General features: G+C 33.4%; 1 protein-coding gene across 4 annotated transcripts in view; it reads left to right on the forward strand.

The window, feature by feature from the left end:
• The window catches only part of LOC136040632 (myosin-VIIa-like), a 204,668-nt gene that overhangs the window by 69,799 nt on the left and 107,514 nt on the right, over positions 1-27,355 (forward strand). For 2 of the 4 annotated variants that reach the window (XM_065724911.1, XM_065724910.1), the window contains 6 exons: positions 5,005-5,118; positions 7,414-7,560; positions 10,787-10,971; positions 17,164-17,285; positions 23,522-23,778; positions 24,851-25,016. In XM_065724911.1, the coding sequence (XP_065580983.1) occupies positions 5,005-5,118; positions 7,414-7,560; positions 10,787-10,971; positions 17,164-17,285; positions 23,522-23,778; positions 24,851-25,016 (991 nt within the window). Of the gene's footprint in view, positions 1-4,026; positions 4,160-5,004; positions 5,119-7,413; positions 7,561-10,786; positions 10,972-17,163; positions 17,286-23,521; positions 23,779-24,850; positions 25,021-27,355 lie in introns of those variants that run through there. The other 2 variants (XM_065724912.1, XM_065724913.1) reach the window with 2 other exon arrangements.

Raw genomic sequence — 27,355 nt, forward strand, 5'->3', positions numbered from 1 at the left:
CTGAAAAAGCTTTTTCACTTTTATTTTTTAATTGTTTTTTTTTTAAATAATGCTAGTAAATCCTGCTCTCCCTTCATGGAAACTTTCTTCTCCCATTACAAATTCTCGAAGGAAAGTTCCCCCAGCATATCCCCCTCTTCTCGACCCCTCCCCCAAACCAAAAAAATCCTCCTGAAAACGGCTGTATACTTCCCAATAACCATTACTATATGTAAGCACAGGTCAAAGTTTGTAACTTGTTGCCCCTCCCACGGTGACTGTGGGGGAGTAAGTCGTCCCCAAAGACATAGTTATAAGGTTTTTCGACTACGCTGAATAAAATGGCTATCTCAGAATTTTGATCCGTTGACTTTGGGAAAATAATTAGCGTGGGAGGGGGCCTAGGTGCCCTCCAATTTTTTTGGTCACTTAAAAAGGGCACTAGAACTTTTCATTTCCGTTAGAATGAGCCCTCTTGCAGCATTCTAGGACAACTGGGTCGATACGATCACCCCTGGGAAAAAAAAACAAAAAAACAAATAAACACGCATCCGTGATCTGGCTTCTGGCAAAAAATGCAAAATTCCACATTTTTGTAGATAGAGCTCGAAACTTCTACAGTAGGGTTCTCTGATACGCTGAATCTGATGGTGTGATTTTCGTTAAGATTCTATGACTTTTAGGGGGCGTTTACCCCTATTTTCTAAAATAACGCAAATTTTCTCAGGCTCGTAACTTTTGATGGGTAAGACTAAACTTGATGAAACTTATATATTTAAAACCAGCATTAAAATGCGATTCTTTTGATGTAGCTATTGGTATCAAAATTCCATTTTTTAGAGTTTTGGTTACTATTGAGCCGGGTCTCTCCTTACTACAGTTCGTTACCACGAACTGTTTGAAATGTCGCTCCTTACTTTCAGCTAAAAAAATTAGTTTTTTTTATTTAATTTATGTAAGGCTCGATAGCTTGCTTTAAGGCCTGTCCGTCCTTGGAGGTCGTCTTGGGGCGCCTTCTTTCACTATTCTGTTGAACAATGACGAGAAGTTGTCCTTCCATCTCTTTTGGGGGCACTCTCTTGGGGGTCAGCAACAGTGTATCAAGCCTTCAAGGGCTATCTAAGCCATCTTTCTAAGCCATTTATTAGCCATCTAAGCCTCTGCTTGTTTACTATGTCAAGGATGGCTAGTTCGAGCTTGAGATTACAGAGAAGCTTGATTCTGTAATTTTTTTCAATTTTATCAATTTCGTTTTTATTTCATATTGTTCCTTTACAATTATTAAATAAAAAAAACAAGATTTTTGACTGAAAGTTAGGAGGGACATTAAAACTTAAAACGAACAGAAATTACTCCCTATATAAAAGGGCTGTTCGCTCCTCAACGCCTCGCTCCTTACGCTAAAGTTTGACTCTTTCTCTCAACTCCACTTTTTTAAGCAGAAAAAAACTTTTGCGTAAAGAGCGGGGCGTTGAGGAGGGAACAGCCCCTTTCATATACGGAGTAATTTCTGTTCGTTTTAAGTTTTAATGTCGCTCCTTACTTTCAATTAAAAAAAACTTGTTTTTTCATTTAATTTCTGAACGTTTTTGAATTAATGCATGTTTTGATTTTGGCTCTCCGCGCTTGAATAATTAAAACGAAATTTGCATATTAATTTATTTTTTTGGCTAAATAGCTTTCTCATAGTTTTGATCGGACGATTTTGAGAAAAAAAGGAGCGGGGGAGTAGACCTAGTTACTCTCCAATTTTTTGGTTTCTTAAAAAGGCAACCAGAACTTTTAATTTTACGAACGTTCTTATTAGTAAAAATATACGTAACTTACGAATTAACTTACGTAACGAACTTCTAAATCCGTATGTTTTTATTACGTATATGAGGGGCTTCGCCCCCTCGTCAATACCTCGCTCTTTACACTACAGCTTAAATTTTGTCCAAATTCCTTAAGAATGACCCCTGAATCACTTAGGAGGAGGTGAACCCCTCATATGCGTAATAATTTCTGTTCGTTTTAAGTTTCAATGCTGCTCCTTACTTTCATTTGAAGAAACTTTTTCAAATTAATTTTTTCATTGCTCTTTAAAAAAAAATGCTAAAAAATCCTGCGCCCCCTTCGTGGAAATTCTCTTTCCCCATGACAAATTCCTCAATGAATAGTTCCCCCGCATAACCCCATCCCAACAACCCCTCCCTCTCCCCAACCAAAAAATCCCCCTGAAAGAGCCTGTATACTTCCCAATAACCATTATTATGTGTAAACACTGGTCAAAGTTTGTAACTTGCAGCCCCTCCCACGAGGACTGTGGGGGAGTCAGTTGTTCCCAAAGACTATGCTGAATAAAATGGCTATCTCAGAATTTTGATCCGGTGACTTTGGGAAAAAATGAGCGTGGGAGGGGGCCTAGGTGCCCTCCAATTTTTTCGGTCACTGAAAAAGGGCACTATAACTTTTAATTTTCGTTAGAATGAGCCCTCTCGCGACATTCTAGGACCACTGGGTCGATACGGTCACACCTGGGGAAAACAAGTAAACACGCATCCGTGATCTGTCTTCTGGCAAAAGATACGAAATTCCTCATTTTTGTAGATAGGAGATTGAAACTTCTACATTCGGGTTCTCTGAAACGCTGAATCTGATGGTGTGATTTTCGTTAAGATTGTATGACTTTTAGGGGGTTTCCCCCCTATTTTCTGAAATAAGGCAAATTTTCTCATGCTCGTAACTTTTGATGGGTAAGACTAAACTTGATGAACTTTATATATCTAAAATGAAAATGAAATATGAAAAAATGAATATGAAAAAATGAATATGAAAATGAAATGAACTTTATATATCTAAAATCAGCATTAAAATGCAATTCTTTTGATGTAGCTATTGGTACTAGAATTCCATTTTTTAGAGTTTCGGTTAGAATTGAGCCGGGTCGCTCCTTACTACAGTTCGTTATCACGAACTGTTTGATTACTGTACAAATGTGTAGGTTATAAAGAAATTTGTTAATTGTACTAGGAATTTTTTTTCATTTAGAGATGTTCACTCCAAAGTCTATATGAATGATTTGATTCTAGTGTTTGAAATAGAAGTAATTGTAAAGCGTCAACTGTGTCTAATATCTAATTCTAAAATAATTTTTATAAAATAATATTTTTTATATAAAATATAAAATATTTTTAAATATTATATTTATAAAATATTATTTAAAAAAAAATTAAATTTTATAAATATAAAATATATTTTATAAAATGCTATTTTTATAAAATAATAAAATAAAACCTGTCTAATTCTAAAATAATTTTAATAAAATATTACAAAATATTATATTTATAAAATATTAATTTTATAAAAATTTTATATGTTATAAAATATAAAATATATTCTATAAAATATTATTTTTATAAAATAATAAAATAAAACCTGTCTAATTCTAAAATAATTTTTATAAAATAATATTTTTATATAAAATATAAAATATTATAAAATATTATATTTATAAAATATTATTTTATAAAAATTTTATATTTTATAAAATATAAAATATATTCTATAAAATATTATTTTTATAAAATAATAAAATAAAACCTGTCTAATTCTAAAAATATAATAAAAGTTATAAAAGTGTCTAATTTTAAAGCGTTTAAGTGTCCATCCGTCAAAAGTCATATTTTTGGCCACCCATATTTTGGGTATACGAAAAAAAAGGACCGTCTAAAATTAATTGGTAAGAGGCCATAAGAAACGATCCAAAGGAAATCAGAACTTCCTGTGAGGGAGCTTCATGTAGAACTTCAATTGTGAAGTTTTAAACCGACTGAGATGCTGGAGGAGGGGTCACTACTTTGTTGGCCTCAGGTTGTCTCGTGCTGTGATGAATCTTTGGTAGTAGGGTTGTATTTTCTGTTTTTATGGTTGGATTATGTTTAAAGACCATATTTCTGTGATTTTGGGCTTGAATCATTTTTCGTCTTTTTAGATTATATCATTTTTATTGTATGAGTTATGACTGATAACCTTATCAGTAAATAGTATCGCGTTTTTAGGACTTCGTCTTATCAATAATGTTACTTTGAAAAGAAAGTTTTTGTTAAAAACTTCAGTTTTAATTTTGACTTATGGATTTATTAGTTTAACAATGGAGGATTTAAAGTTTGATGATAATATAAAACAAGTTTTTCAATTTGTGAGTCTTGTAGCTTTTTGGAATTTGATGGTTTTCTCACTTTTTAGAATGCTTCTAAATCCATTTTTAGTTTCAGTTTTGATCAGTTAAAAATGAAGTTTGATAAAAATGCTGAACTAGTCGGGTTTTATAGGTTCCAAATTTGGGTTTATTTTATTAAAATATTATTTTGTATTTTTTTATTTAATTTATTTTATTAATTTAATTAATTATTATTTATTAATTATTATTTATTTTATTTATTATTATATTTTTAGTTTGCTTTTTTTATATTTAAGTCAGTTTGAATTGTTGAAATTGAACATTTTTATTTTTTTTTACTTTTTTTGTGCTAGAAATAAATATTCAATCTGCAAATTTTTTAAGTTCGATTCTTTGGAAGTGTTTTATTTGTGTATAAAATTTCTATGGTTCTTTCTTGGCTTGTTCTCATATCATAATTTGCCATTTTATCAATAAATAATTTTTTTAATTAGACATTTTTTTAATTTTAAATTTAATGTTTTAATTTTGATTTATAAATATTTTTTAATTTTAATTTAATTTTAAGTCAATTATGTCTTATTGATGTAATTGTAATAATTGATATTAATTGTCTATTATTGTAATAATTAATTAATTGTCTATTGGTGACTGAAGAGATTATCAGTAAATATTTTTTTTCCTTTCAAGGAGTTGGTGCTTTCAGTAGTTAAGCTTACAAGGAGAAATGTTCAGTATTTAAACCAAAATTTAATTATTTAATTTAATGGATGGGTTTACCAGCTAAAGACTCCTGGTCTTCACCATGATAGAACTCTAGGATCATGGTACAAGGCTGATTTATCAATATTCTTTCTTTTTAGGGGGACTATATATGGATCGAGCCTGCCACAAGGAGGGAGTTCGACGTAGCTATTGGGGCCCGTGTGCAGTCTGCAGAGGGCCGTAAGATATTAGTTGAGGACGACGATCGAAAGGTACTTATCCTTTTTTTTTAATGGTGATGTTTATGTTACCATCTTGATGGTAAGCCTGCTGAAAAAAAAAAATTACCGGATAATATTGCTTAACTTTTCTTTTTCTTTTGTAAATTTATTATTGTTTTCAGGCTCAATTAAGACATAAAAATTTAAAGTCGATTTCTAAAAGGTGAATCGGGAAAGGGCGTCAAATTGTTTTTCTAGGGTGACCTCTGCTAATTCAAAAAAGATTCATTCTGGCTTAGGGCCAAGTTTTTCACATATTACTATATTTTCTTGTTCTACGGCATAAATAACTCTTCAAATCTCCTAATCACAACTACATAGTGATATTGGGGCTGGCCCACCGCCAGTAGTGAAGACGGGGTCAATAGCCATGAACTTTTTTTAGAGGATGTAGCAAAGAGGATATCAGAGGAGTCGTTTCTCGGAAAAGTTCTGTGTTATAAATGAATCTAAAAACCATACTGGATAAGCCAGTTAAACAAAACATAGGACAACGAAAAAGGTTGTAAAATGTATAGTGAATAAAAACAAGGAACCAATGGAAATATTTTAACCCAGATCAAATGATTTTCTTTCAGTGCAAAGAATAACGACAAAGATCTTCAGTGCAAAAAGAATGACAATAGGTTGAGGATCACGAATTGAAATAAAAATACCCCCCCCCCCCAAAAAAAAATGAAACAAAAAGCCACCATCACTAAGGGCATACTCTGGAGGAAGGTTTTCATGACCCGGCCCCCACCTCGCGAAATCCGGATTTCTGTGAAATTTCGAGCACTCCTCATTCGAATTATCATTTTTTTACTTTTTTTCACCCCCGCCCCTCCCAAGAAAAAAATGCTGAGTTTTTACCCTTACACATAAAGTTTAAAAAAAGACTGGTCCCCTTTTTAGTCTTTTAGACCTAAATTTAGTTTTACGTAACACTTTAGTTAACATCCTATTCATTTGGACTGAAAACAGTTAACTGAAGTTTTCCAAAACAATTCTGTTGTTTTCTTGTTTTCAAGGATTGTAGATTTTTCCTCTTCCTGTGAATACTTTTATTATCAAGGGTCTCAAAGTCTTTTAGTCCTTTTAAAAGAGCTCCTTATTGTTCAAATTCAACGACCTTTGTGTTTCAGAAGTCGGTCTTAAAGAATTGGGACAAAATTCATATTTCAGCTTAAAGAGCGAGGTGCTGAGGAGGGAGCAGCACCCCTCATATACTTAATAATTTCTGTTCGTTTTAAGTTTTAATGTTACTCCTTGCTTTCAGTTGAAAAAAATTGTTTTTTATTTAATTTCTGATCATTTCTATGTAATGACAGGAAATCTGGTTCAGAAAATCCCCCTCTCCACAGAAATATCCTCTAGATAATTCAACCCCGGGGAAAATTTACCCCAGACAATTACCTTTTAACATCTCCACGCATAAAATTGAGTCGGCAAAGAGAAAACAAGACATATAGAAAGAATGTTGCATAGGAATTTTGTGAAAAATTTTCTCTAAAAATTTTACCCCCTGGAATCACCCCTGGAAAAAAAAAACAAATAAACACGTTTCCGTGATCTTTCTTCTAGCCAAAAAAAAAAATCTAAGATACCACATTTTTGCTGATAAGACCTTGAAACCTCTACAATAGGGGTCCCCCATACGCTGAATCTGATAGTATGATTTTCATTAAGATTCTTTGACTTTAAGGGGGTGTTATTCTCCTTTTTCTGAAAATCAGGCAAATTTTCTCAGGCAAATTCTTTCTCGTAGCCTTTGATGGGTTACATTAAACTTAATGAAAATTATATATTTAAAATCAGCATTAGAAGTCGGTTCTTTTGATGTATCTATTGGTATCAAAATACTATTGAGCCGCGTGGCTCCTTACTTACAGTTTGTTACCACGAACTGTTTGATTCATAGTAATTTCCATTAATTTCAGGCTTTTGAATATTGCATGATTTTATTTTTGCCCTTTACAGTTTTAATAACCAATCTTTAATTTTTTTTCTAAATTATGATGATGAAAGGGCACATATATGTTTGTTTGGTTAGACAGAAAGATCTGCAATACAAATACTTTGAAAGGCAAACTGTATGTAGAAGACTCACCTTACCGATTCCGGCTGCAGTTTTATTTGTTGCAATGTTATAAGGATTCGGTATATCCAATTTTAAATGATACACAAATTATATTTAGATCTTACTTCTATTATGCATTCATCTGTAAGTTGTATTTATGTTATTTAAATATTAATAAATTTAAGTTTTTTTTTTAATTGATCTTACTAGAATCTGCCTGTTTATAGGAACAATGGTTGACTCCAGAGAGGCGAATCAAAGCAATGCACCCAACATCTGTCCAAGGTGTGGAAGATATGATATCCCTTGGGGACCTCCACGAAGCGGGGATCCTCAGGAATCTCTTGATCCGATACAAAGAAAACCTAATCTATGTGAGAGTTTGTTTTTTCATTATTTTTTTATATTTAAACCCTTCTTTTCGGCTCCTATCTCTGTTCCTAAATACACGCTTTAAATTCGAAAAGGCCCTTCTTCTCGTAAGAGATTTTCTTGGTCATTTATGCCTTAAAAACAGGTACTAAACTTAATATATGCTATTGATACTTGTGCCTCTGAATCTTCATCCTCCGTATGATAATCTAGTCCTATGATTTTAAGGTTTCGTTAAAAGTTACTTTGTATTATGAAGCTGTATATCCTATTAAATATAGCATATATCATTCTGTGTTATATATATATATATATATATATATATATATATATATATATATATATATATATATATATATATATATATATATATATATATATATACATTATATATATATGTATATATATACATTATATATATATATATATATATATATATATACATATATATATATATATATATATATATATATATATATATATATATATATATATATATATATATATATATATATATATATATATATATATATATATATATATATATATATATATATATATATATATATATATATATATATATATATATATATATATATATATATATATATATATATATATATATATATATATATATATATATATATATATATATATATATATATATATATATATATATATATATATATATATATATATATATATTCCATGCAAAATATTATTCTCCTAAATTGTTTTATATATATATATATATATATATATATATATATATATATATATATTCCATGCAAAATATTATTCTCCTAAATTGTATATTTATATATATATATATATATATATATATATATATATATATATATATATATATATATATATATATATATATTCCATGCAAAATATTATTCTCCTAAATTGTTTTTTAGCCTTAAAAACGCAGTGCAAGAAACTTCAACTCTCTTACAATCTTCTAATTAAATTAGATGATCCTAAATCATCATTTGTGAATTAGTAATTCTTGATGTAATTACCTTGATTAACTAGATCAAGAATCTGGGGAATAGACAATAGCAATCGTCTTGCTTTTCACAAGTGCCCTATCTCACTTTATGGTGACATTAATACTACTACTAACAAGTCACCGCAGCACCAAGCCACCTGAGGTCAGCACAGCTACGCACGATCCTCCTCCATCCGAGTCTATTCAGAGCTCCCCTCTTTACACCCCCCAGGAAGTTCCCATTCCCTTTAAATCTTTCTTTATTGCATCCTCCCTCCACAGACGAGGACAGAATGCTTTCCGTTTAGCCCTAGACGGTTGGCCGAAACGGTGATTTCATTAAACAGTGAAAAACAAATACAAAATCTTGGATATTTAGACCACATACAACAGTGATCATCATCAGCAGATAAACTGATGCGTTCAAAATATCCAGGACTTTTTGTATCTGTTTTTCACTGTCTAATAAAAGGACTTATCCCTATTCTAAGTTTTATCTGTTTGCCAGCGTGTTGCTTTTCATAATTGTCCCTTTTTGTATTCTGGATATTTTTCAGTTTGGCTTTTCATGTATCTTCGTATAATTTGAATCAATATCCTTCCTTCATGTTAAGCTTTTTCAGGGCTTATTACAGTCTTGTCAACCAGGGCCGTATCTAGGATTTTTTTTTGGGTGGTGGGGGTACACAGTTTTTTTAAGAACACATCAAAAATTTGTTTATATTCATTTTTATTACGTTTTTACGAGTGGGACAAACATTTCGAGATGAAGTTTAAACACCCTACCCCACCCCTCCCTGGGTACGGCCTTGTTGTCACTCCAGGAATGTTGTCCAAGTTTTTTTCTGAATCCTGTCGTCGAAATAAGTTGCACAAATATACTTTATTTATGATCTAGAGATCTAGTAATCACTGATCTAGTTAAGTTGAGTCAGCGATCTTAAATCAGGCGAAAAGACTATAGCCAGCGTGTTACTTTTCATAATTATTCTTTCCCATTTTTTTGGGTAATTGGTCCTTTGACAAATTAACTCCTTATAGCCAGGCTATAACAAGAGTGTTATTCTTCATAATTGTCCCTTCTGAGTTTGCAACGGCACTAATCCCTAAAGAAACCTACATATTAAAACGCATTTAGCTTATATCTATTTAGCTAATAGTTAATTTTACATGTTTTATTCTTAGGGTGGTGAGAAACCGTTGTGGTAGAATATTCTGTATTTGGCAAATATGCCACTTTTCACTATACCCGTATAGCTATGATGAGTGTCCTTCCTTGATATTAAGTGTTTTTAGGATTTATTATAGGTTTCATCACACCAAGAATATTCTTTCTGAAGCTTAAAAATAAGAACGGGTAAAAGCTATTCAAATGATACGAAACAGGGGAATTTCTTTGGGGGAGAATTTTTCGAGGGATTTTCCCAGGGGTAGTTTTCCGAAGGGAACGCCTAGACCCTGTTATAAACGCTGGCCCATCTTGACCTAGGCAATTGGACGTTTTCAACTGATTTCTTTTTTTTGTTCAGCTTGTAGTGATTCTGTCTTGGTTTTAATTTTCTTCGTATTACTAGCGGTAAGACAAAAATACAACAGCAACAAATCTTTGAGTTTCAAATTTGAATCTTAACAGAATATTCGAATAAGAGGAGTTTGGCTGCATCTCTCGATACATCGATATGCACCAGCCGAATGTTTCTGAAGAAATCCAGTAACTCACGTTTTTTTCAAAAAGTTGATAAGATATATATTTCCTACAAAATTAAAAATCTTGTAACAAATATAATTTAGTGATCCCCACACTGGCTCCATGTCCTATAAAAAAAAATTGTACTTAGAAGGGTTTCGCTTACCCTTCCAAGGTTTTTTTTTGCTTCATATGTCAAATTCAACTTTCAAAACATTATATATTTAAATTTATAACCTTTTAAATTAATATTTGTGAAAAGCTTATTTAATATTCTGTTATTTACAATTGGCTCACAGGGTACATTAAGAGTACTCGATTTTTTTCATTGCCCTTTTCCTAGTTTTTCCGCTCAATAAATTCCATAATGCTTTTGAGGCTTTGTTTGGAGAAACACACAAGATGGCTTTGATGTGATAACACCCTCAGAGTGATGATTTGGCATTCATAAGCAGCGTCAACAAGCCAAATTTTGAATACTTTAACCTACAAGTTTTACTTTTTTTTTACCTTTTAACCTTTTTTACCTTTTTTTTCTTTTTAGACTTATACTGGTTCAATTTTGGTGGCAGTGAACCCTTACCAAATTTTGCCGATTTATACTGCGGATCAAATTAAATTATATCGTGAGAAAAAAATTGGAGAACTTCCCCCTCACATTTTTGCAATTGGAGATAATTGTTATACCCAAATGAGACGGCATGGAATGAACCAGTGTGTAGTTATAAGGTAAGAATTACAGATATGTATTAAAATACTGAGGCTAAATTCAAACCGAGATGCCCGTGACTTGTTGAGGGCATATTTATATTTTCATGCGGTCACAGAAACATAGTTGAAAATTAATTTTGCCAAAAAGGAGGGAAAGCTTTTTGCTGTCAAGATTAGAGAGTTTTTTTAGAAGCCACTTTGACTTGGCCCATTCTAAGATATGCTTAGAATACACATGGTACACTGAGCTCCTACGGTTTTTATGTTTAAATGTAAGGAAAAGAGGCATTTGTTAGATAAGGATTCATAAATGTTTCTATATTATGATTATAGAACTGGCCTTGGGTATTTTTAAGGATGCCTTTATATGACTTTTGTTTGAGAAGGTGGGTTATCAATTTCTGTAATAGTTAGGTGTATGCAGCCGCCCCGCTCCAAGTTTTTATTTTTATTTTTGAGGGATTATATGGAATTTAGTTGATGTCTTCTTTGTTTTTTTTTTTCGGTTTGCTAAGAAACATTAAAAATACATATAATACACTTGAAACATACACTTGATACAGCAAGGACCTAGGGTTGTTTAAAAGAAAAAAATACACTTGATACAGCAAGGACCTAGGGTTGTTTAAAAGTAAAAAATACACTTGATACAGCAAGGACCTAGGGCTGTTTAAATTTCTGTAATAGTTAGGTGTATGCAGCGGCCCCGCTCCTAGTTTTTATTTTTATTTTTGAGGGATTATATCGAATTTAGTTGATGTCTTCTTTGTTTTTTTTCGGTTTGTTAAGAAACATTAAAAATACATATAATACACTTGAAACATACACTTGATACAGCAAGGACCTAGGGTTGTTTAAAAGTAAAAAATACACTTGATACACCAAGGACCTAGGGCTGTTTAAATTTCTGTAATAGTTAGGTGTATGCAGCGGCCCCGCTCCTAGTTTTTATTTTTATTTTTGAGGGATTATATGGAATTTAGTTGATGTCTTCTTTGTTTTTTTTTCGGTTTGCTAAGAAACATTAAAAATACATATAATACACTTGAAACATACACTTGATACAGCAAGGACCTAGGGTTGTTTAAAAGTAAAAATACACTTGATACAGCAAGGACCTAGGGCTGTTTAAATTTCTGTAATAGTTAGGTGTATGCAGCGGCCCCGCTCCTAGTTTTTATTTTTATTTTTGAGGGATTATATGGAATTTACTTGATGTTTTCTTTGTTTTTTTTTGGTTTTCTAAGATGCATTAAAAATACATATAATACACTTGAAAGATATACTTTGTACAACAAGGACCTAGGGTTGTTTAAAAGTAAAAATACACTTGAGACAGCAAGGATCTAGGGTTGTTTAAAAGTCAAAATACACTTGATACAGCAAGGACCTAGGATTGTTTAAAAGTAGAAATACACTTGATACAGCAAGAACCTAGGGTTGTTTCAAAGTAAAAATTCACTTGATACGGCAAGGACCTAGGGTTGTTTAAAAGTAAAAATACACTTGATACAGCAAGGACCTAGGGTTGTTTAAAAGTGAAAGTACACTTGACACAGCAATGACCTAGGGTTGTTTATAAGCCAAAATACACTTAATACAGCAAGGACCTAGGGTTGTTTAAAAGTAAAAATACACTTGATACAGCAAGGACCTAGGGTTGTTAAAAGTAAAAATACGCTTGATACAGCAACGACCTAGGGTTGTTTACAAGTAAAAATACAGTTTATACAGCAAGGACCTAGGGTTGTTTAAAAGTAAAAATACGCTTGATGCAGCAAGGAACTATGGTTGTTTAAAAGTAAAAATACACTTGATACATCAAGGACCTAGAGTTGTTTAAAAGTAAAAATACACTTGATACAGCAAGGACCTAGGGTCGTTTTAAAGTAAAAATACACTTGACACATCTAGGACCTAGGGTTGTCTAAAAGTAAAAATACAATTGATACAGCAAGGACCTAGGGTTGTTTAAAAGTAAAAATTCACTTGATACAGCAAGGACCTAGGGTTGTTTAAAAGTAAAAATACACTTGATACAGCAAGGACCTAGGGTTGTTTACAAGTAAAAATACACTTGATACAGCAAGGACCTAGGGTTGTTTAGAAGTAAAAATACACTTGATACAGCAAGGACCTAGGGTTGTTTAAAAGTAAAAATTCACTTGATACAGCAAGGACCTAGGGTTGTTTAAAAGTAAAAATACGCTTGATACAGCAAGGACCTAGGGTTGTTTACAAGTAAAAATACACTTGATACAGCAAGGACCTAGGGTTGTTTAAAAGTAAAAATACACTTGATACAGCAAGGACCTAGGGTTGTTTAAAAGTAAAAATACACTTGATACAGCAAGGACCTAGGGTTGTTTAAAAGTAAAAATACGCTTGATACAGCAAGGACCTAGGGTTGTTTACAAGTAAAAATACACTTGATACAGCAAGGACCTGGGGTTGTTTACACTTGATACAGCAAGGACCTAGGGTTGTTTACACTTGATACAGCAAGGACCTAGGGTTGTTTACAATTAAAAATACACTTGATACAGCAAGGACCTAGGGTTGTTAACAATTAAAAATACACTTGATACAGCAAGGACCTAGGGTTGTTTAAAAGTAAAAATACGCTTGATGCAGCAAGGAACTATGGTTGTTTAAAAGTCAAAATACACTTGATACAGCAAGGACCTAGGGTTGTTTAAAAGTAAAAATACACTAGATACAGCAAGGACCTAGGGTTGTTTAAAAGTAAAAATACGCTTGATACAGCAAGGACCTAGGGTTGTTTACAAGTAAAAATACACTTGATACAGCAAGGACCTAGGGTTGTTTACACTTGATACAGCAAGGACCTAGGGTTGTTTACAATTAAAAATACACTTGATACAGCAAGGACCTAGGGTTGTTTACAATTAAAAATACGCTTGATACAGCAAGGACCTAGAGTTGTTTAAAAGTAAAAATACGCTGGATGCAGCAAGGAACTATGGTTGTTTAAAAGTAAAAATACACTTGATACAACAAGGACCTAGGGTTGTTTATAAGTAAAAATACACTTGATACAGCAAGGACCTAGGGTTGTTTACAAGTAAAAATACACTTGATACAGCAAGAACCTAGGGTTGTTTACAATTAAAAATACACTTGATACAGCGAGGACCTAGAGTTGTTTAAAAGTAAAAATACGCTTGATGCAGCAAGGAACTATGGTTGTTTAAAAGTAAAAATACACTTGATACAACAAGGACCTAGGGTTGTTTACAAGTAAAAATACACTTGATACAGCAAGAACCTAGGGTCGTTTAAAAGTAAAAATACGCTTGATGCAGCAAGGAACTATGGTTGTTTAAAAGTCAAAATACACTTGATACAGCAAGGACCTAGGGTTGTTTAAAAGTAAAAATACACTAGATACAGCAAGGACCTAGGGTTGTTTAAAAGTAAAAATACACTTGATACAGCAAGGACCTAGGGTTGTTTACACTTGATACAGCAAGGACCTAGGGTTGTTTACAATTAAAAATACACTTGATACAGCAAGGACCTAGGGTTGTTTACAATTAAAAATACACTTGATACAGCAAGGACCTAGAGTTGTTTAAAAGTAAAAATACGCTTGATGCAGCAAGGAACTATGGTTGTTTAAAAGTAAAAATACACTTGATACAACAAGGACCTAGGGTTGTTTACAAGTAAAAATACACTTGATACAGCAAGGACCTAGGGTTGTTTAAAAGTAAAAATACACTTGATACAGCAAGAACCTAGGGTTGTTTACAATTAAAAATACACTTGATACAGCGAGGACCTAGAGTTGTTTAAAAGTAAAAATACGCTGGATGCAGCAAGGAACTATGGTTGTTTAAAAGTAAAAATACACTTGATACAACAAGGACCTAGGGTTGTTTATAAGTAAAAATACACTTGATACAGCAAGGACCTAGGGTTGTTTACAAGTAAAAATACACTTGATACAGCAAGAACCTAGGGTTGTTTACAATTAAAAATACACTTGATACAGCGAGGACCTAGAGTTGTTTAAAAGTAAAAATACGCTTGATGCAGCAAGGAACTATGGTTGTTTAAAAGTAAAAATACACTTGATACAACAAGGACCTAGGGTTGTTTACAAGTAAAAATACACTTGATACAGCAAGAACCTAGGGTCGTTTAAAAGTAAAAATACGCTTGATGCAGCAAGGAACTATGGTTGTTTAAAAGTCAAAATACACTTGATACAGCAAGGACCTAGGGTTGTTTAAAAGTAAAAATACACTTGATACAGCAAGGACCTAGGGTTGTTTAAAAGTAAAAATACACTTGATACAGCAAGGACCTAGGGTTGTTTACACTTGATACAGCAAGGACCTAGGGTTGTTTACAATTAAAAATACACTTGATACAGCAAGGACCTAGGGTTGTTTACAATTAAAAATACACTTGATACAGCAAGGACCTAGAGTTGTTTAAAAGTAAAAATACGCTTGATGCAGCAAGGAACTATGGTTGTTTAAAAGTAAAAATACACTTGATACAACAAGGACCTAGGGTTGTTTACAAGTAAAAATACACTTGATACAGCAAGGACCTAGGGTTGTTTACAAGTAAAAATACACTTGATACAGCAAGGACCTAGGGTTGTTTACAATTAAAAATACACTTGATACAGCGAGGACCTAGAGTTGTTTAAAAGTAAAAATACACTTGATGCAGCAAGGAACTATGGTTGTTTAAAAGTAAAAATACACTTGATACAACAAGGACCTAGGGTTGTTTACAAGTAAAAATACACTTGATACAGCAAGAACCTAGGGTCGTTTAAAAGTAAAAATACGCTTGATGCAGCAAGGAACTATGGTTGTTTAAAAGTAAAAATACACTTGATACAGCAAGGACCTAGGTTCGTTTAAAAGTAAAAATACACTTGATACAACAAGGACCTAGGGTTGTTTACACTTAAAAATACACTTGATACAGCAAGGACCTAGGGTTGTTTACAAGTAAAAATACACTTGATACAACAAGGACCTAGGGTTGTTTACACTTAAAAATACACTTGATACAGCAAGGACCTAGGGTTGTTTAAAAGTAAAAATACGCTTGATGCAGCAAGGAACTATGGTTGTTTAAAAGTAAAAATACACTTGATACAACAAGGATCTAGGGTTGTTTACAAGTAAAAATACACTTGATACAACAAGGACCTAGGGTTGTTTAAAAGTAAATTTAGGATGTATTTGCTAGGTAAGGGCTCATGGTTTTGTTGTTGTTGTTACTATAGAATGGGAGATTGGTTTTGTTCCTTTGCCCTTTTGTTTTCAATTTTCTTGTCATTTTTATGGTTATTTATTAGTGGAATAGTTAGGTCTATGCAACCACCTCGCTGCAAGTGTTTGTTCCCTTTTGACTTTTTTTTCCGAAACCGTGCAGATTGTTTATTGCTAATAAATTTTTATGAGTAACTTTAAACTTGATGGACTTAAAAATAGAAATCCTTTTGATTCATGTTGCCCCGATTCGCGATTGCGACCCGATTTTTTAAAATTTTCTAAAGAGCGACCCCTTTGCACGGGTTTCTCTTTATCTACAATCCGTTATCACAAACTGTTCAATGTCAAAAATTGAATCTTGATTTATTATATTTGAACACTACTTTGTATTTCTGATTGTTTTTATTTAGTATTCATGACTTTAACTTCATATCATGTGTTAATGTGGTTGGTCTTGCCCCATTGGAGGAGGTATACAACTTGGACTAGGGACGTACAAAGAAGGAGGGGGATCGAGGCTTTGGTCCCCCATAGCCCTAAATTTCCTGTAGTTTCTGGGCACTCCTTATTCAAACTATTAAATATTTAATTTTTCTTATTGGGTCAGCCAAACAAACAACTGCGTACTTGCTTGACCCTCAATCCTCACAAAAAGTTTAAATCTGAAAAAAAAAACTGTTTATCGGTTAAGAGGAGGAATTAAAAAATTTGAGGATGTAGACTTGAAAAATTTGATCTTAAACTAGATACAAATTGAAACTAAAAAATGTCATTTTCATTGTTCACCTCTCCCCTCACATACATAAACATCCCATAAAAAGTGAAGACCACTAATTATGTGCCCATCAACTATCTGAAAAATGTCTTTTTCATAGTAAAAATCGTTCACCCATATTTTTAACTATTTTTAATTCTTTTTTCATTTCTGATATTTGATTTTTAGTGGAGAATCAGGAGCTGGAAAAACAGAGAGTACAAAGCTGCTGTTACAATACTTGGCAGCTACGAGTGGAAAACACTCATGGATTGAACAACAAATATTAGAAGCAAACCCCATCTTAGAAGGTGAGTTAGATCCTTGCTGCTATTACAGAGTAGAAGAGGAACAATTATACCCTTTGACTTATTTGATGATTATGAAGAAAAATAAATTCTATATTTTGTAATGAATAGGAATGCTTTCGCTCTTTTAGCTTGTCCGTAGTGTTACTGTCTAGTTTCACCTATGCTATGTTGGCCATCGGAGAATAGTGATAAATCATAAAAACCTGGTGGAAAATTAAAACAGAAGAAAATTTTTAGAAGTTCATTTGGGCCATTTGAGGAAGTAAAGTTAGGCATTGTTAGGACAAATATTATCTCTCTACCTCTCTCTCTGTCTCTGTCTCTGCCTCTCTTTCTCCCTCCCTCTCCCTGTCTTTCTTTCTTACTCTCTCTCTCTTCCATTCTCTCTGTGAGTCCCTTTTAGCTGCTTGATTGTAACGACGAAAGTACACGAGGTATTGCCTTGAAAAACCTGTACCATTTTGTTTATGGAAGAATAGAAAAACACATTTAGATATTTCGCTGCTAATGAATCCCCTAACGAAAATAGGTTGGGTATAAAACGTTGGAGCTGTTCTGGTGTCATTTCCGGCGCTCTCTCCTCTCTCTCTCTTTCTCTCTTTCTCTCTTTCTCCCTCTCTCTCTGTCTCTCTCTTTTTTCTTTCTCCCTCCCTCCCTCCATCTCTCCCTCTCTCTCTCTCTCTCTCTCTCTCTCTCTCTCTCTCTCTCTCTCTCTCTCTCTCTCTCTCTCTCTATCTCTCTCTTTCTCTCTCTCATTCTCTCTTTGAGTCCCTTTTAGCTACTTGACTGTAACAACGAAAGGTCTTTTAAGTACATGAGGGATCGCCTTGTAAAGCTTATACCATTTGGTTAATGGAGAAATAGAATAAACCATTTGATATTTTGAATGATGAATGCCCTGACCAAGATAGGCTGAGTATAAAAAGTTGGAGCTGTTCTGGTGTCGTGAGATGGTTTGGGGCCTCTGTTCCCTCATAAGCTTCTTCTTACATCCCTATTCCCGAAAGAATAATCCTGCTGGCGTAGCCTAATAGTGGCGTCAAGGTTAACCTTTCACGAATCTGCCTAGCTAGAAATGTGACTGAAAATAACGCTCTCTCAAATAAATTATACCTTAGTAAAAATGACACAGCATTTGCGCTGAATTCTAATTGATGGAGAATTCTTTAGGGGTTTGTTCTGCTAAATTTGTTGGAATTGAATAACTTCTCACTAACTAAGTTATCTTTAATGGCCTGCATCCCCATAGGAGTATAACATTTGTAGGCATGAATATATAAAGAGTTGGAGATAATAAACTTGAGATTCCTTGTGCAGAAGTTCAAATACTGTTGATAGAAGAGCATAATTAAGTGTGTAAACCATATAGTGACCAAGATGGGTCCAGGGTCGTACAAAGCCTCCATTTATGCCGGCGTCCTAGGGTCTTCTAGCTGCCCGTTTCTTAGCCCGCTTAAGCCCTTCGTATAGACATGAAAAGTTTTAATCGCTTTTCTGCAGGGTTTGGAATCCATTGATTTTCATAAGGCTATGATAATTTCGATGATTTAAATGGTATAAAAATTGTACCTTGGAATGTTACAACGTTAAAAAAAAACTATCGTACTGACATTTTGACTAACGAATTTGAAATGGGATGGACGCCCTTGAAATGGACGTTATAGGGGTTTAAGAAACTATCCCAGGGGTAGGAAAGATCAAATTATGTGGTATACAATTTATTTATTCAGTTCGGAAAGATGGGGTGCATAGGCAGGGAGTAGGGCTCATGATGAATGAGGAAGCTGCTAAATCTTGCATAGGTTGGGAAGCTTTTAATAATAGAATACTAGTTGCTCAGTTTACGACTAAAAAAAGTGCAATGTGTTAGTCATAGTAGTATATGCCCCTGGAGTAGTATGGAGATAGCAGTGATTCAGAAGAATTTTACTTACAGCTACATGAATAAATAGACAGGTTCCCAGGTATTTTTATTAGGTAATAGGTAGGTAAAATATGGTATTTTTATTAGGGGATTTTAGTGCCCGGGTTGGTGGAAATAGGGATAGATGATGTCCTATCCCCGATAAATTTGGTATAGGAAAAGAAAATAGTATCATCGTTTTAGTCCTGCTATTTTGCAAGCACAACAATCTAGGTATAACCAATATGGTACTTGGTCATAAATGGTTCATAAGCTAGCAGGATACTCACATGATGGAAAGACATCCGATAAATCGATGACTGGCAGAATCAACACAAGACACTAGGGTATGCAAAAGTGCTATTATTGATTTTAAAAGTTAATAACACCATCTAGTAGTCTCTAGGGTTAATCTAAAGTTGAATTTTAGGAAGGGTAATCACCTTCAAGGAAGTTATAACTTTGGTTGACTCCAGGATAAGAATTTGGTGAAACTTTCCAGGATCAGTTGACTATTAAACTAGAGAGTCCAAAACTTGATAATGTAAAATATTGATGGAGTAATTTTATGAAAATAGTCTGTGAAGTAGCAGATGGTGTGTTAGGGAGGAAATTTAGAGACACAGCTAGAAATATCAGTGAAAATTATTTAAATTTAGTAGAGAAGAGGATGTGTTTGTACAAAAGTTTATGAGAGATAGATCATGCGAAAAGGAATGCAATAAAATTAGAGAAAACTTTAAAATATGAGTTAATAAGGAGTAAAGTGGAGGCTATGGATTAAATTGCTGACGATATGGAAGATAAAGCCAGACGGTATAATAGGAAATATTGCAACATAAAGTATGGAAACAAAAGAAATGTAAAGAAAGAGGAGAACGCACTAAATTGAAACTAAAGAGGTGTGAAATGGAGGCCATGGATAAAATTGTCGAAGATCTGGAAGATGCAGCTCAACGACATAATAGTAAAATACTGTAGTGGCATGTTAAAAAATTGAGATGGAATAGTCAATCTGGAATTGTCGCAGTTAAAGCTAGGAGCAGGGCCACAACTGGTGACAAAGAAAAAGTTTAAGAGAGATGAGCAGAACATTTTGAGAATGTGCTAAACCGTGATAAAGTTACAGGAAATGATACAAAAAAGAATTCAAAATGTTGTGACACCGTGGAAGTGAAGGAAAGTTTTATTTTGTGGGGAAGAATTAGAGAACGTACTAAAACGAAGAAAAATAATGATGCCCCAGGTGCTAGGAGTGTTATAAATGAGCTTTTCAAATATGGTGGCAGTGAAGTTAGAGAATTAGAGAATTAGAGAAATTAGTGAATTAGAGAATTTTTGGCAACGATGCGTTGCCAAAAATTTTCAATATTAGAAGTGCCTGAGTTATGAGACCCCTTAGTCCCTAGTTTCATTGATTATGAGGAAGCCTTTGATTCAACCGATAGAAGAGATTTTAGCGAAGGTCATATCTTTGTACAGTATACTATAAATACATTAAAGAGATTATTGTTATGTACGAGAATAACATTACTGCGGTCAAAGTAGGAAATGAGGTCAATAGCTGGTTCCGTATTGAATCAGCAGTTAAGCAGGGTTGCGTTCTATCCCCATTTATATAGATTTTGTCCCAAAGAACATGGCGAAGCCTACGGGAGAGCATGAATCAAATGAAAAAGTAAAACCACCTGGACTTAGATTATGTTGATGATTAGAATGGTCGAAATGAAAATTTTAGCAAAATGAAGGATTTTCAGAGGTTTTGAGAGATCGCTTTGCAACAATAGGCTTGAAGATTGATGTTAAAAAGACTAAGTCGCTTAGAATGGGAGTGAGTGAAGGTGAAGAGGTGATGTTAGGTAACGAGGAGACTGATCAAGTTGATAGCTTCACTTACATCTGTTGTATTATTAGTAAAGATGGTGGATGCGGTTAACATGTTAAAAGAGAATAGCCAAGGCTCAAGGTGTTTTTCACAGTTGAAACAAGTTTGGATGAATAGAAAGATAAGTTGTGATAACCGAAATTAGAATATCGGAAGCTAGTGATGACAGTGGTCAAGCATGCGTAGACTGAAAGACAAAAGAGGATTTTTAGATGATTTCCTGAGGAATTGTTTACGGGTTCTTTTGGGTACCCGTATGACTAACCGTATTTCAAATATTTAGCTTTTAAAAATGTGAAGGGCTATAATGAGAGTATCGTTGAGATGGCTAGGACACGTTCAACAGATGAAGGATGATAGATTGCTAAAGAGTGTCTTACTGAAGAGCGTCTCCCATGTTTTTTTCTGGCTTGATCATTTAGAATGGATGCTCGTAACAATCTGAGAGAGTTCCCATTCGATGCTATTTTGCCTTCTTTAACGGACCAAGCTGATTGAGGGTAATCTGGTTTCGTTTAAACATCACATATGACCCAGGCATTTCTGCTACCCTACACGGCATCAGATCGAACTCCAGAGCCCCGTTTTAATTATGATTTTCAAGGAGTCCAGAGAACATGCAGCCGGCGTAAAAAGATATAAAGTAAATCACCAGACCCTCCAATCTCCCTCCCCTCTTTTCATCAACATCTTTAGGCATGTTGCACCTCGTTTGAAGTAAGTTATCTAAGAATTTTCTAAGCTGTGCTATGGGAGGTACCATAGTGGGCCCAAAGACTCTGAAACGCTCCCCTCCCACACCACCAGCTTTTTATCAGAAAGGTAGACATATGGTATGCCTTCGGAATTACGCAAGGAATTTTCGATATCTGACTATAGGGTAATTTCAGTTCAAATTTGCCCTTTTTACAGTAATGGACAATTCGCAACAAATTCATATCTTTTGGAAGATTTCTTAACCCCTATAAAAGTTAAGTTTGTCAAAAATCTTAGAAGTCTTATATAGTTTGGGATTTTTACAGAAAACGCGGTCATAAGGTAATTTTTACAAGGGGATAAGAGAAAATGGGAGAAGATCGTGAAAGACGAAATGGAAGATTCGTGCTCAGCAAACAAAAAGTGAATATTATAACTCAAAGCAACTCACGTTGGTGAAAGATAATTTAGAGGAAAATCAACTATTGAATAGGATCAAATTTGAATTTCAATACGAAGGCATCAATTTTCTCACATATTTTCAAAGACTTCACAACGTCGGAGTATGTACCTATTTCAGATTTAAATCGAAATACGAACAAGAAAAAAATTTCAACAAGAAATTTTCAAAGACTTCACAACGTCAGGGTATGTACCTATTTCAGATTCAAATCGAAATACGAACAAGAAAAAAAAATTCAACAAGAAATTTTCAAAGACTTCACAACGTCGGGATGTGTACCTATTTCAGGTTCAAATTGAAAAACAAACAAGAAATTTGCAAACTCTTGAAAACAGTAAACGATATATAATGACGAAGACCACACTGCCTTTCCATAAAATTACAGTCTTGGCTGAACTTTTCGTTAAGAAGTAATGATGCCAAGACTATTTAAAAAAAAAATGGATTTTTAGCCGAGAGCTTCTATTGTAAGTGTTTTATTGTTTATTATTTTCTTTGCTGAAGACGGCCCTTAGATATAGGGCCGAAATATTCAAATAGGTTTTGTTGGTTCACTGTCTTGGGAAAGAAGTCCTCATTATTCTCTCTTCTGTGGTTACAGTAAACGATTCTGTTTTCTATTCTTGATGTAATTAGTGACCCCTTCTGGTCTATGTGACCGTATCGGGGCTTCTATTCTTTTGGACATTTAATCAGTATGACGGCTATAGTCTGACCTGGCGCTAGAGGGAGTAGCTTTCCGAGGTTCAAAGTTCAGAAGTTGTAAGCCAATTTCTTCCGATGTGGTCCTTAGGGGCTCTTTTCGTGTAACCGTTCGTCAAATGTGATTTTCAGCTGTTCGCCGGCTGCCATTTGTTGATCCTGATTTAGGAAGCAGAGTTATTGACTTTTGATTTGGCTTCTGATGATGGGTGAGCTCTGTGTATAGAGCGATGGGAATTGTTGGAAAGTTAAAGAGTTGAACCTTTAAAAATGTCTATAGTAACTTGCTCACTTATATCTTTTGTAGGCCCTTGATATGAGACTCAACCAAGTCTTTATTTGATGGATTCTGGTGATCACTGTCAGATTCAGGAAATTGCCTAAGTTTACGACCTCCCTCCTAAAATTTACATAGTGGTTCCATGTTGCTTTTTTTCCAAATTATCTTGTTTTTGGTGTTTTGGTGAAAAAGGACCCTTTCCAAAATGAGGGCCTCGCTTCTGAAGCACATTCACATTTGATTGCTTGACATGGACTATTTTATTGTTTTTTTTTTATTAATCTTCCTAATGATTACTTTTTTTTAGCTTTTGGAAACGCTAAAACAATTCGAAACGACAACTCCTCCCGGTTCGGAAAATATATCGATATCCAGTTCAGTTCATCTGGCGTCATCGAAGGGGCAAGCATTGAACAATATTTATTAGAAAAATCTAGAATAGTGGCCCAGAGTAAGGATGAAAGGAATTATCATGTGTTTTATTGTATGCTTGCGGGGCTGAATAGAGATGAAAGGGCCCAACTGGAGCTGAAAGAGGCAAAGAGCTACCGATACCTAATTGGTGTAAGTACACTATTATTTATTCCAGCTTAAGACATTTATTCTAGCAATACGGAACTAACCTCCATACTTTGAGACAGCTCTCTGCGAAAAATATAGGGGTTGGGGTACTCCATATTTATCTAAAAAAAAGAAAAAAAATCCAGATGTCCCCGTTTGACGTGCATTTCATATTAACCATCTCATAACAAAGTCCCTGTCAAAGGACAGGCATACAAAGAAAAACTGATAACTTTTTTTTTATCATACTTTGTTTCTTTTTTTTATTATACTTTTTTCTTTTTTTATGTATGTTTTTCAATCAGAGAAAAGGTATTTTGCTCCCTTTTCTTAAATACAATAATATAATTCCTTCCCACCCTCCGAAAAATTCTGATTGTTCAACCACGGTTTTCAAGTCGTGAAATAATGTAGGGAACTATCTGTTGCGATCTTAGTAAACCAACTGAAGTCTGATTAAAGATGTACTTTGTAAAATTATCAACTTCAGCTACCCACTGTCGAGAAACTGCCTATAAGGCAGGCACGTACGTGGGATTTTTTTCGGAAGGGGGGAGGGAGGGATCATGTAAGTGAAATTTTTTTCACGTACAAACATAGTGTTTTGCTGGGGAACTATGCTCTGATCCCCCCATCTCCAGTGTACGTCCCTACCATTGAGCATATATTAAACTAACTAATTATGTGGTGGGGTACCTCACCTTTCCACCCGTGGGAACTCCCCACTTCCACCCCACTGTGCTCATACCTATTATGCCTGAGCTACATTAAATTAAATATACGATTTGGGAATGGCTTCTATTGTTGCTGAAAACAGTACATTTTAGGCCCTAACTTTGAAAATAATTTGGACACAAATTCTAGACTGGGTATACTAACTAATCGTATCTTTAATGCATATTCAGTAGAATTATTTTATATTTTTGGCCGGTCAATGTTGCCCAAAGTAGTTTGTTTTACGCTAAAAATTTAGGCCTATTCTGGAAGGAAAATTATAGGTTGAGATATTTTTCCTCTAATCCCTTCCCCCCCCTCCATGATTAAATACCCAAGCAAATATTTATTTTTTTTTCAGGGAAATTGTATTACTTGTGAGGGCAGAAATGATGCAGCCGAATTTGCAGATATTCGATCAGCGATGAAAGTCCTGCTTTTTAACGATTCAGAAATTTTGCAAATATTGCAAGTCCTCTCAGCTATTTTGCATCTGGGGAATATTCAGTTCAGAAGTATTTCAGTGAGCAAGTATTATTCCCTTATGTAATATATACTTAGTAATGGAGGGCATTAGCATGGTTTGTTATTAATGAAGCAGAGGGCCTTAGTGTAGACCTTTTTTTGTACTTGCAATTTATGAGTGGCCCAAATTTTCGCCAATTTATAGTTTGGGAGAGATATTGGCCTGGTCTTTTAGCTCCTAGATATTTTTGGCTTCCAGCCAAGACCGTTGGTATTGATTTGTTGCATAAATTTTTAGATATTATTGTGTTATAAACTAGACAATTTGAGCAATTCTTTTATTTTTTATGTGCAAAAATTTTAATTATAGTTGGACAAGTAGTTGACATAGAATTACAAATTTTAACAACTTTTATAATTAGTAACTGACAATTTTCAATTAGAATTTACAAAGTTGGGCAGTATTTTCCCCTTTTTTGCCGTAAGGGCAGGGACCATATTCAGCTGTTTTTTCTCCTAAGCTTACTTTACCTAAGTAACATATTTGGAATTTATTCCAATCTGCAATAATAATGTATGAATTTGAGCAATTCTTTTATTTTTTATGTACGAAAATTTTAATTATAGTTGGACAAGTAGTTTACATAGAATTACAAATTTTAACAACTTTTATAATTAGTAACTGACAATTTTCAATTAGAATTTACAAAGTTGGGCAGTATTTTCCCCTTTTTTGCCGTAAGGGCAGGGACCATATTCAGCTGTTTTTTCTCCTAAGCTTACTTTACCTAAGTAACATATTTGGAATTTATTCCAATCTGCAATAATAATGTATGAATTTGAGCAATTCTTTTATTTTTTATGTACGAAAATTTTAATTATAGTTGGACAAGTAGTTTACATAGAATTACAAATTTTAACAACTTTTATAATTAGTAACTGACAATTTTCAATTAGAATTTACAAAGTTGGGCAGTATTTTCCCCTTTTTTGCCGTAAGGGCAGGGACCATATTCAGCTGTTTTTTCTCCTAAGCTTACTTTACCTAAGTAACATATTTGGAATTTATTCCAATCTGCAATAATAATGTATGAATTTGAGCAATTCTTTTATTTTTTATGTACGAAAATTTTAATTATAGTTGGACAAGTAGTTTACATAGAATTACAAATTTTAACAACTTTTATAATTAGTAACTGACAATTTTCAATTAGAATTTACAAAGTTGGGCAGTATTTTCCCCTTTTTTGCCGTAAGGGCAGGGACCATATTCAGCTGTTTTTTCTCCTAAGCTTACTTTACCTAAGTAACATATTTGGAATTTATTCCAATCTGCAATAATAATGTATGAATTTGAGCAATTCTTTTATTTTTTATGTACGAAAATTTTAATTATAGTTGGACAAGTAGTTTACATAGAATTACAAATTTTAACAACTTTTATAATTAGTAACTGACAATTTTCAATTAGAATTTACAAAGTTGGGCAGTATTTTTCCCTTTTTTGCCGTAAGGACGGACCATATTCAGCTGTTTTTTCTCCTAAGCTTACTTTACCTAAGTAACATATTTGGAATTTATTCCAATCTGCAATAATAATGTATGAATTTGAGCAATTCTTTTATTTTTTATGTACGAAAATTTTAATTATAGTTGGACAAGTAGTTTACATAGAATTACAAATTTTAACAACTTTTATAATTAGTAACTGACAATTTTCAATTAGAATTTACAAAGTTGGGCAGTATTTTTCCCTTTTTTGCCATAAGGACGGACCATATTCAGCTGTTTTTTCTCCGAAGCTTACTTTACCTAAGTAACATATTTGGAATTTATTCCAATCTGCAATAATAATGTATGAATTTGAGCAATTCTTTTATTTTTTATGTACGAAAATTTTAATTATAGTTGGACAAGTAGTTTACATAGAATTACAAATTTTAACAACTTTTATAATTAGTAACTGACAATTTTCAATTAGAATTTACAAAGTTGGGCAGTATTTTCCCCTTTTTTGCCGTAAGGGCAGGGACCATATTCAGCTGTTTTTTCTCCTAAGCTTACTTTACCTAAGTAACATATTTGGAATTTATTCCAATCTGCAATAATAATGTATGAATTTGAGCAATTCTTTTATTTTTTATGTACGAAAATTTTAATTATAGTTGGACAAGTAGTTTACATAGAATTACAAATTTTAACAACTTTTATAATTAGTAACTGACAATTTTCAATTAGAATTTACAAAGTTGGGCAGTATTTTCCCCTTTTTTGCCGTAAGGGCAGGGACCATATTCAGCTGTTTTTTCTCCTAAGCTTACTTTACCTAAGTAACATATTTGGAATTTATTCCAATCTGCAATAATAATGTATGAATTTGAGCAATTCTTTTATTTTTTAT

The sequence above is a fragment of the Artemia franciscana genome, chromosome 21, assembly GCF_032884065.1.
Source record: "Artemia franciscana chromosome 21, ASM3288406v1, whole genome shotgun sequence".
In the NCBI taxonomy this organism is placed as follows: domain Eukaryota; kingdom Metazoa; phylum Arthropoda; class Branchiopoda; order Anostraca; family Artemiidae; genus Artemia; species Artemia franciscana.